The sequence below is a fragment of the Mus caroli genome, chromosome 17 (genome assembly GCF_900094665.2).
Source record: "Mus caroli chromosome 17, CAROLI_EIJ_v1.1, whole genome shotgun sequence".
NCBI lineage: Eukaryota > Metazoa > Chordata > Mammalia > Rodentia > Muridae > Mus > Mus caroli.
The window spans coordinates 21,921,764-21,932,571 of NC_034586.1; the positions used below are offsets into that span (position 1 = coordinate 21,921,764).

Sequence of the window (10,808 nt, forward strand, 5' to 3'; positions counted from 1 at the left end):
GAAAGAGAGAAAAGGAAAGGAAAGGAAAGGGAAGGGAAGGGAAGGGAAGGGAAGGGAAGGGAAGGAAAGGAAAGGAAAGGAAAGGAAAGGAAAGGAAAGAAAAGAAAAGAAAAGAAAAGAAAAGAAAAGAAAAGAAAAGAAAAGAAAAAGTTATATCCTAGCATGTACTCCTGTAATCTCACACTCCAGAGGCTAAGATAGCCCAGGGCCCCCTCTGTGCCAGGACAGGGGCAGGGATGCTCCTATGAAAACATGACTAGTAGTTTATAGCTGCACTTAGTAGAATAAAAGAAGAGGCATCCAAGGACATGGGGACCCCGAGATGTGGGAACAACACCTTACCTACAGCTTAGCAGAGGAGGATTCAAACTCTAGCAGTCGCTTGATGTCATTGGGGAATGTCATCCAGCTTCCACCATCAACCACCAGCACGATCCCTGAGATATAGGAAGCCAGAGGGCTGGCCAGGTACAGCACGCTGTGAGCGATCTCTGTCTTGGTCCCCAGTCTTGGAATAGGATTTGAAAAATGCTTTAATTTCGAACTGGCATTGGAGCCTCCTGGAAAGCAATAGGAAGTCAGACCCCAGTAAGCCTCTATGCCACAGTGTCTGCTGCTCTCTCCCTGACCCAGATCTGGAAACAGTGGTTGCTCTATCAAGGCCAACAGCAGACTGACACTGAACCCACATGATGGACATTGGAGACCCTCACAGTAGGCCAAGTTCGACAGGTTAAACATTTAGATAACTTCTTGACTTGAATAAGAAGACTTTTGTTGCCCGGCGTGGTGGCGCACGCCTTTAATCACAGCACTCGGGAGGAAGAGGCAGGCGGATTTCTGAGTTCAAGGCCAGCCTGGTCTACAAAGTGAGTTCCAGGACAGCCAGGACTATACAGAGAAACCCTGTCTCGAAAAAAACAAAAAAAAAAAAAAGAAGACTTTTGTTGGTGGTTGTGTTATCCTTGTTGTATTTGTTTTTGAGACAGGGTTTCTCTGTGTAGCCCTGGCTGTCCTGGAACTCACTCTGTAGACCAGGCTGGCCTTGAACTCAGAGATTCACCTGCCTCTGCCACCCAAGTGCTGGGATTAAAGGCGTGCGCCACCACCACCCAGTAAGACAGAATTGTTAAGTACTGCAACAATTCTTGAAGCTTTGATGGGTGTCTCAAACTACCAGGGAGACTTACCTAATCGCCTTAACCCCTCAGTACCACTGATGGCACCAGGAGCCAGGCTGTTGACACGGATATTCTGGGGACCCCATTCCACAGCCAAGTGTCGCGTCATAGCATCTGCATGAGAGAAATGCATATGGGAGGGGAAACTGTGAGGCTGTTCTGCTCTGAGGTAGCCCAAGTATCAGTGTGAGCTCTACAGTGTCCACAGCTAGGATCAAGTTCATGTGGAGATTATCAGCCTCTGGGGAGAGTCTTAGGAGACAGTGCACAGGGGACACACATACCCACAGCTGCCTTGGCAGCGCCTGCATGTAGCTGCAGCACCTGCCCCCGCATACTGAGGGTGGCAGTAATGTTCACAATCACTCCTCCATGGTCCTGAAACATATAAGGGATGGTGATGAGCAAGTAGCCAAGAGGAAGAAAGGCCCTTGCCAGGAGGATACCTACCCGGAAGAACTTCTTGTAAAGCACACTGGACACATTGAAGGTACCGATGGTGTCAATGTCAACCACAGTCTTAAAGGCATTGAAAGACAAAGCACTGGCAGGGCATAGGAAGTTTCCAGCTGCACCTAGAGAATAGAGGGGAAAGCTGGTGGGTGTGGCTCTGAGAAGACAGGGCACTAATGAACTAAGCCTTGTCAGGAGTGTTCTGAGAACAGCAAGAGTATGGAGACCCTTAAAGTAGTCTAAGCTAGACAGGACAACACACTACGCACTCCACAGACACAGGATAGAAGACTAGATGCCAAGAAGTGGAGTCCTAAGACCAAGTCTGAAGGCAGCACTTGGGGGGCAACAGCAATAAGATCAGAAGTTCAATGGACATAGTGAGCTTGACCCCAGAGAAGATAGGAGATTCTATTTCACAAAAATAGGGAGATGGATGGATAGATGGATGGATGGACAGATGGATGGATGGGTAGATGGATAGATGACAGACAGTTTATTGGTTTGTTTTTGTTTGTTTGTTGTTGTTGTTTTGTGAATGTGACTTTATTTGAATATAGAGCCTTTAGCCAGGCATGGTGGTACACACCTTTATTCCCAGGAAGCAGAGACAGGCAGATTTCTCTGAGTTCAAGGACAGCCTGGTCTACCAAATGGTTTCTAGGACATCCAGGGCTACCCAGAGAATCCCTGTCTCAACAAACAAACAGACAAACAAACAGACATCCCACAAAACCCGGAAATAGAATGTTTATCATCAAGTTGAGGCCGTGCTGAGTTAGGTTCAGCACTAACTGATTTCTTCCTCTAAGGAGAGGTGGGAGGGACCGGGGTGTCGCGCAGGGGTAGGACACTTGCCGGGCATGCACAGCACTGTGGGTTCAATCGGCAGGCAGAAAGAGAATATGAAAAGATGCAAAGACACAGAAGGGTCACACGAAGATGGAGTCAGAAATCGGGGCGCCGACACAGCCACAAGCTAAGGGGCACTGAAACTTGGTACAACTCTGAAAGCTGAGATTAAAGCCACAGAGTGAGCCCCTCGGGAGCCTGCCGAGAGTAGCGCTCTGATGACACCTGAGTTTAGCTTGCAATGGCCTCTAGAACTGAGGAACTGTATCTAGTCTTTAAGGCCACCAAGTTTGTGGCACTTGTTCATCCCAAAGAAGCTAACATACAGGATGTTTACATGTTTCTGTCTACTTTTAAAAATATATATGTATATAGGTCTCTTTATTTTGTGTTAAGAGTGTTTGCGGGGCTGGTGAGATGGCTCAGTAGTTAAGAGCACCAACTGCTCTCTCTTCTGAAGGTCCTGAGTTCAAATCCCAGCAACTACATGGTGGCTCACAACCATCCGTAATGAAATCTGATGCCCTCTTCTGGAATATCCGAGGACAGCTACGGTGTACTTACATATAATAAATAAATAAATCTTTAAAAAAAAAAAAAAAAAGAGTGTTTGCCTGCCTGTGTACCGTGTGTACATCTGGTGCCTGTGGAGGCCACAAGATTGAACCTTGATACACGGTGATAATATCAGTTATTTGGCATGTAACATTTGATTAATAGCAGATGCAGTGAAGATACAGTGAAGTAATACTATAGACTTCTGTTTTATCTACTTAATTATTCTGTAAGGTTATGAAATCAACTTTTTTTTTCTGAGCTAATGATAGTAACCAGGGCTTTCTGCATGCTGGGCTTCATTCCTATATCTATTACATTGGTTTGCTTATTATTAATTAATTAATTAATTAATTTACAGGCAGGGTCTCTTTATGTAACTCTGGCTGTCGTGGAACTTACTAGGTAGACCAAGCTGGCCTCATACTTAGAGCCCCTCCTGCCTCTGCCCCTGAGTGCTTAGATTAAAGGCGTGTGCCACCACACCTGGAGAGCCAGTCCATACTTTTATTTTAACATATATTTAGTTTGTATGTATGTACGCATGTATGTATGATGTGTGTGGGTGTGCATGTGCCACGGCATACATGTAGGAGTCAAAGGATGACCTGTGGTAGTGGATCCAGTCCTTCTACCACATGGTTCCAGGGACAGGACTCAGACCTAAGCTGCTGAGCCATCTCCCCATATCATGGTTTTGTTGTTACTGCTGGTTTTTGTTTTGTTTTGTTTTGTTTGTTTAAGATGGTTTATGTAGCCCTGGCTTTCCTGGAACTCACTCTGTAAACCAGGCTGGCCTTGAACATAGAGATTCACCTGCCTCTGCCTAAGTGCTGGAGTTAAAGGCATACTGCCATTGCCAGGCTAGCCCGCTTTTTAAATTTTTAATTTATTTATTTTTATCTATGTGATGGTGTCAGATCTGGGCATTTCAGATAGTTGTGAGCTGCCATGTGAGTCCTGGGAATTGAACACCCGGGTCCTTTGAAAGAGCAATCAGTGTTGTTTTGTTTTGTTTTGTTTGTTTTGTTTTTCAAGACAGTGTTTCTCTGTATAGCCCTGGCTGTAGATCCCAGCACTCGGGAGGCAGAGGCAGGAGGATTTCTGAGTTCGAGGCCAGCCTGGTCTTCAGAGTGAGTGCCAGGACAGCCAGGGCTATACAGAGAAACCCTGTCTCGAAAAAAACAAAACAAAAAAAATTTCAGTACACAAAACACCCTGTATGTGACTTAGTCATGTCCAGAGGACATCCAGGGTAGCTTAGAGTTTGCTGACCTGTGACTTAGGAAACATAAAGACAGTCCAGGGAGCTGGTGAGATGGCTCAGTGGGTAAGAGCACCCGACTGCTCTTCCGAAGGTCCAGAGTTCAAATCCCAGCAACCACATGGTGGCTCACAACCATCCGTAATGAGATCTGACTCCCTCTTCTGGAGTGTCTGAAGACAGCTACAGTGTACTTACATATAATCAATAAATAAATCTTTAAAAAAAAAAAAAAAAAAGACAGTCCAGGGCAGAGCATACTCTAGATTGTCCTAATTGAAAGGTCACAGCTGGGCCAGAACCAATTGTGAAGCCATAGTTCAACCAAGACAAACACCTAGGCTCTGTCACATCACTGCCCTTGGAACAGAGTTCTGGAGCTTCCAGATGGCACTTCTAACCTATCAGAAGACTGGCCTCACTAATCCAGACTCACAGTTAATGAGGATGTTGATTTTGCCAAATTCTTGCAGCGCTTGATCCACAGCAGTCATGACCTCTGGGGGAACTCGGACATCCATAGACAGAGGGAGGCACCGCTTTCCAGTGGCAGCCACCAACTTCTTAGCAGCCTAGACAGCAGAGAGAAAGAGAGTAGGATGACAGCTTAAGCCCAGAGTAGCAGCCTCAGCCTGGAGAAGCATTTTCAGCCCAGAGAAGCAGCCTCAGCCCAGAGAAGCAGCCTCAGCCTGGAGAAGCAGCCTCAGCCTGAAGAAGCACACCCTTAAGAACTTCATGGGAATGACTCATCTACATTACATTAGGACCCCAAGTTTGTTGGGGTACCTGCCAGGGAGACTTAGCTTGAAAATAGTGACATCCTGGGGCCAGACCCCTGGTGGATGTTGGTGAGACAGCCTGCATTCTCTATAATCTGTCACCCGTCCCAGACCCCACCTTCTGCCTACATTCCGCCTGGCCTGGAGGGTAGATGGCTGGAGTGATGGCCTTTAACACTGACAGTCCTACTGAGCCATTCTGGAACCAGACGACTTCTAAAAACATGACCCCGGGGGCTGGTGAGATGGCTCAGTGGGTAAGAGCACCCGACTGCTTTTCCGAAGGTCCAGAGTTCAAATTTCAGCAACCACATGGTGGCTCACAACCATCCGTAACGAGATCTGACTCCCTCTTCTGGAGTGTCTGAAGACAGCTACAGTGTACTTATATATAATCAATAAATAAATCTTTAAAAAAAAAAAAAAACATGACCCAATAATCAAACTTCTAAAAAAAATGTCCAGGGGATCTCTGAGACTCCATTTCCACTGAGCTCCTCTGCTCAAGAAGAGACAGATTTTGTTCTGTTTCTATCCTCTGAGTCTCAGGACTCCTCCCCACAGCTTTCTTCTCACCGTGGTCACTTTCTGCAGACTCCTGCCGACGATGACAGTGTGGCAGCCATGCCTATAAAACCAGATAGTAGGCCTGAGAAGAAAAGATGAGGAACAAACCCTGGGGGGCACCCACCAAGTACTAATCCAGAGGGAACTCCCCCAAGTTTCTTAGTTTCTTGGCCTGACTGGCAGCAGGCACAACTGTGTAAGTCTAGACAGACTTCTGGATGCCATGGCTGCCCACTCCTAGGTGTCTGTGATGTGTCTCTGGCTTGGGGTACCCTGCCCCAGATACCATGTACATGGCAGAGAGGGTGTGGTGGGATACTGGTGCCAATCCCATATCTGTGCAGGGCCCTGCTGGGACACTGGAGTGAAGGACAGGGAGCCCATTTTGAGAGGGGGAGCCACCCGGTGACAACAGTGTCTATGACCTGCTCCACAGGTTTTCACAGAAGCCACACCAACTTATTTAATCTTCCTGACTCTGAATAGACAGGGCTTTGTTCCACTAGAAGAAACTCCATAAAGCCACCAGTTCTGAATAATAATCTACTACTTAGTGCCTAAGTCGATTCTTGTGGGACTCACGTCCAGTTGTGAAAAGCTGAGTACTGGAGAAGGGTCCTTCTACCTCCACCTCAACCTAATTCTGAGCCTCCACCAGCTTTGGTAGCGAGCTGCTAATCCTCTCAATGAAGCCACAAAACCTGTGTCCAAGGGACACTCTTCTCCCACATCATCAGCACCCCGTCAACGTACGAGGCTGTGAGGCTAGTCACACACAGTCTCAACCAATTCTAGGAGACCACAAAGGTCCTGCCCTCTCCCCCAAATCCACCAGGATCCAGACAAAGGGACTTAAGGTGACAGGAAGGGTTCCGGTAGTGTGTACCTCATGAAAATCTCTGCGATCCGGAAGCCAATCCCAGAACCACCACCTGTGATAAAGGCCACTTTGTCCCTTCAAAAACAAGAAAATGTAGTCATCTTTAAATATTCATTTGTTTTACCAGTATGAGTATTTTTTTGTCTGTGTGCCTACAGAGAGTTGAGTCCTCATGTGGATGCTGGGAACCAATTCTGGGTCTTCTGCAAGAACAGTAAGTGCTCTGAACTTATTCAGCCATCTCTCTAGTCCCTAAAATCTTCTTTTAAAACCATGTTTTAGTTTGATGGGGGATGCATGCCTGTAATTCCAGCCTGTGAGAAGTGGAGACAGGGGGACCAAGAATTAAAAGCCAGCCTAGTCTACAGAGAGAGTTCTAGGACAGCCAGGGCTTCACAGAGAAACCTCATTTCGAACAGTTTTAGATAGATAATAGATCTCTGTTAACTCAAGCTCAATAGATTAGCGGCCCGTGGAGAACTTTCACCCCATGAACTTCTACCCAGTTTCGCTGTGAAGGAAAACATGCTCCTGATAAACAAGAAACTCAATGGATTTGCTAGACATAAATCCCCAGCCATAAAACTGCAATCTTTAAAGTCCTTTATTTTTAGGCTTCCTAGAAGTTCGGAGGTGAAGGAGTTTATTTAGCCTAAAATTTTCTGCGTAGTAAGTTACTAAGAAAGACATGTTTTCAAAAGTGAGCAAGCGCCGCGCGTGGTGACCCACTCCTTTAATTCCAGCACTTGGGAGGCAGAGGCAGGCGGATTTCTGAGTTCGAGGCCAGCCTGGTCTACAAAGTGACTTCCAGGACAGCCAAGGCTATACAGAGAAACCCTGTCTCTAAAACAAAACAAAACAAACAAAAATAGTGAGCAGCTTCCTCTCTCAGTCCCTCATCCCATTCTTCCAGAACCCCAAGAAACTTCAGGTCTACGATTGCCCAGGAACGGAGTACTGAGCATCCGTCCTCTGTGCTGTCACATCCAGTGGCAGATTCGTTTTGACCCCTGTGCCCCAAGTCTGGATCGCTCCCTGGTTCCCTGCTTTTAGCTCACTGGAGAAGATCCGGGCAGAAGAGATGGTGGTATTCAGGAAGACAGTCATCCCCCTCAACGTCGGGCGGCGGCTGGGTCATGATTGCTGCGTGTGGTCCCGGATGGCAAGGACAGTAGAACCGGGAACCAGATCTATCTTTCGAACGCAAAACGCAGCGTTCTGCAGGTTGCTCGCTCCGCCCAGAAAGATCCAGGACCAAAGTCCTGCCCCCACGTCACCCCGCCCACCAGACTCACGGGACAGGGGTGCCCCACCCCCAAGGAGGTGCCTGGGCCCTTCAAGCCTTCCTATCACATACCCTCCCGCGACTCCCAGCCTCCAGCCCTTCCCACTCAACCAGGCGGACACCCCGCCCTCGGTGGCGCGCAGCCTGCTGGGACTGAGAATGGGAGGAGGCACTGATACAGAGGCCCAGAGATGCTCCAGCCAGTTAAATGCCCGGTTCCTTTCCCAGTTGGTGTCGGTGCAACCACTTAGTCCCAAGCTGGCGGGGCTGCGTGGTATCAGCTGTGGAAGTCCGGAACTCCAGATGAACACCGCTCTTGGGCACTACCTCCCAGTGCAGAGAATCTGGAGCTTGCAAAGCTCCCTCTCGTGGTTAACCCGGGTGGAAAGTCCAGAGTGAACCTCTTGCTGGCTGGCAAGGATCACTGCACGGAAATTCAGAGAACCAAGAACTGGGTTCCATTGTCTAGATGTCAAAGAGTAAAATGACTTATCAAATTAGCCTCAGAAGCTGTCATGATGTACCTGCAACTGAATCAGTGACTCCGGGATCCGGGGTGAGATGTGACTTACATGTGTCAATGTGAACATAAATGGACATCAGACCGTGAAGGTCATCATGGACAGCATCAGGTCGGGAGTGGAGGATACTCTTTTGTGCCTGGGTTGCATTGAGGGAAAGATGAGAGTAGCCCTTGGAGTGTTAGCCTCTACTGTACCAACTTCAGGAGACCTGATACACAATACCCACAAAGACTGGTGTGTACGCCTACTGAAGGCTCGCTCACTGGGCCTTGAAGAAGCCTCAGGTCCCGTCTATACTGCCATCCTCAGACAAATCAGATGGGCAGGAGCTATACCAGCACCCGCAAAAGAACTTCAATTGGATTCTCAATTTCATGGGCCCTGGATTCTTGCTTGGTTCTTACATTTACCCAAAGTCAAGGGCTCTTCCTTCTGGGGAGTAAAGCTCTAAGCTTCAGGCCTAATGTTTTATACCATGCATAAAAACACTCACTAAAGTGCTTGAGTAAAGCAATTTCCTCCACATTTGACATGACTATGGGACATCATGGTGCATCATTGCTCTGGTGACCTATAGCTTGGCCCTGTAGTCGTGCCAATGAAGTAGAATACGGTGGTAGCTGGGACTAGGGGAGTAGTAATCCAGGGACGGACGGCATTATACACCGGCCTTAACTCCTCACCTAGGACTTTCTACTCCCCTGTAGGAGGTAGGTAAACTGAAAGCAGGATCCCATCAGGCTTGCTGTCACTGTCCATGCTGGGGGCAGGGGGACCTTTCAGTGATTCCGCTGTTCTGAGGTCACCCATGCTTCTGTGGCCAATCTCTCATCCACGGCCCCCCCCATAAGCCAGTCCAAAGAACTCATGGGTTCACCAACTGGAAATGGTTGGAATTGTTACTCTAGTCTGTTATTGGTGCCCTAGAGGGGGTGAACAAGCATTTGTTCATATCTCCCAGGAAAGGTCACACAGTGCTGAGATAGCAGAACTAGTAAGTAGACCATTTCCATTTTAAGCATAAAATTTTAATGTCTCTCCTTTGAGGCAGGTGAAGTCACCTTTGACAATGCCCCAAAGGTTGTCTGGCACTTTTGTACACAAGGACATGGTCCAATATTGTATTGACTTAGGATACAAAAAGGCACATAGAGTTGAGGCTTAGACTCCCCTGGGCTGGAGTTGGGTAGAGCGGGAGTAGGGAGTGGTTTGGGGACATGAGAAGCATGGGGACTTGACTTCTTGTTGACAGAGGTAGTAGGTCATGGGTAGGCCTGAAGTGCAGAAGGCAGTGCAAGCCCTCAGGCAGGGTAGCAGCTGCTGTGATGACCACCATCTGCCCAGTTCAACAGTTCGCTGCTCTGAAACCACAGCTCGATCTCCCTCTGGGCCCCATCCACAGAATCGCTAGCATGGATGACGTTCCTGTGAGAGGCGAAAAAGGTGGAGTCTGTGGTTGAGTCCAGTTTGAGTCTGGACTGGGACCCCAGGGCTATCTTGCCTCTAACCCGCTGCCCTCTGTCAGGGAACAAGGTGACTGTAGAGAAGAGAAGGAGATTTTGGAGTTGGTTACGGTGCTACAAGCCTGTAACAACAGCACTGAAGAAGCTGAGATTGCAGGAGTGCCTTGAATTCGTGGCCAGCCTGGATTAGAGAGGGAGACCCTGTCTCAGAATAGAAGACAGGGGCTGGAGAGACTGCATGGCAGTTAGAGCACATTCTCTCTTGCAGAGACCCTGACCTTGGTTCCCAGCACCCAAATACAGTGGCGGCTCACAACTACCTGTAACTCTGGCTTCTGGCATCTAGCGCCCTCTTCTGGCTTCTGCAGGCACTACAGGCATATGCACACACAAAGATGAAATATAAATAAATAAATAAATAAATAAATAAATAAATAAATAAATGGGAGACGAGAGCCAGAGATGCAGCTCAGTTGTTAGGGTGCTTGCTTGCCTGGCATGCACAATCCCCAGCACTCGGCAGGCAGTACTCGGTAGGCAGAGGCAGGGAGAGTTCAAATTCATGGCTGTGCTCAGCAATATAATCAGTTTGAGACCAGCCTAGATTACATGACATCCTATCTGAGAAAAATGAAGGGAAGGAGGAAGGGGAGAGGGTGGGCAGTAAGAGGGGCTGGACATTTGCATCTCTCCTGGCCTCAGTTTCTCCCAAGCTCAGAGGTCAGCCTATATACCAACTTCTGACAGCTGCCTCTCCCTACCGGTAATCAGAGATGCCCCTCGTGGTTGGCGACCAAAACAGAATACTAAAGAGCCAGGAAAAGTGGTTTTAGTCAGGCATGGAAGCTCAGCACTTAGGCAGTAGAGATATGAGACTAAGGAGTTCAAGACAGGGGCTGGAGGGATGGCTCAGCAGTTAAGAGCACTGATTGCTCTTCCAGAGGTCCTGAGTTCAAATCCCAGCAACCACATGGTGGCTCATAACCATCTGTAATGGGATCCGAT

The 10,808-nt window shown here is 48.1% G+C and overlaps 2 protein-coding genes across 2 annotated transcripts in view; both read right to left on the reverse strand.

The window, feature by feature from the left end:
* Decr2 (2,4-dienoyl-CoA reductase 2) overlaps positions 1–7,928 on the reverse strand; it is a 9,844-nt gene extending 1,916 nt beyond the window's left edge. Inside the window, exons 1-8 of the mRNA XM_021149957.2 lie at positions 7,590–7,928; positions 6,538–6,606; positions 5,661–5,712; positions 4,742–4,877; positions 1,632–1,756; positions 1,466–1,559; positions 1,191–1,295; positions 343–560 (exon numbers count right to left, since the gene is read on the reverse strand). Of these exons, the coding sequence (XP_021005616.1) occupies positions 343–560; positions 1,191–1,295; positions 1,466–1,559; positions 1,632–1,756; positions 4,742–4,877; positions 5,661–5,712; positions 6,538–6,606; positions 7,590–7,669 (879 nt within the window). The 5' untranslated portion in view covers positions 7,670–7,928. The remainder of the gene's footprint in view (positions 1–342; positions 561–1,190; positions 1,296–1,465; positions 1,560–1,631; positions 1,757–4,741; positions 4,878–5,660; positions 5,713–6,537; positions 6,607–7,589) is intronic.
* Positions 7,929–9,346: 1,418 nt separating this feature from the next.
* The window catches only part of Nme4 (NME/NM23 nucleoside diphosphate kinase 4), a 4,005-nt gene continuing 2,543 nt past the window's right edge, over positions 9,347–10,808 (reverse strand). The window contains exon 5 of the mRNA XM_021149441.2: positions 9,347–9,765. Coding sequence (XP_021005100.2) covers positions 9,642–9,765 — 124 coding nt within the window. The 3' untranslated portion in view covers positions 9,347–9,641. The remainder of the gene's footprint in view (positions 9,766–10,808) is intronic.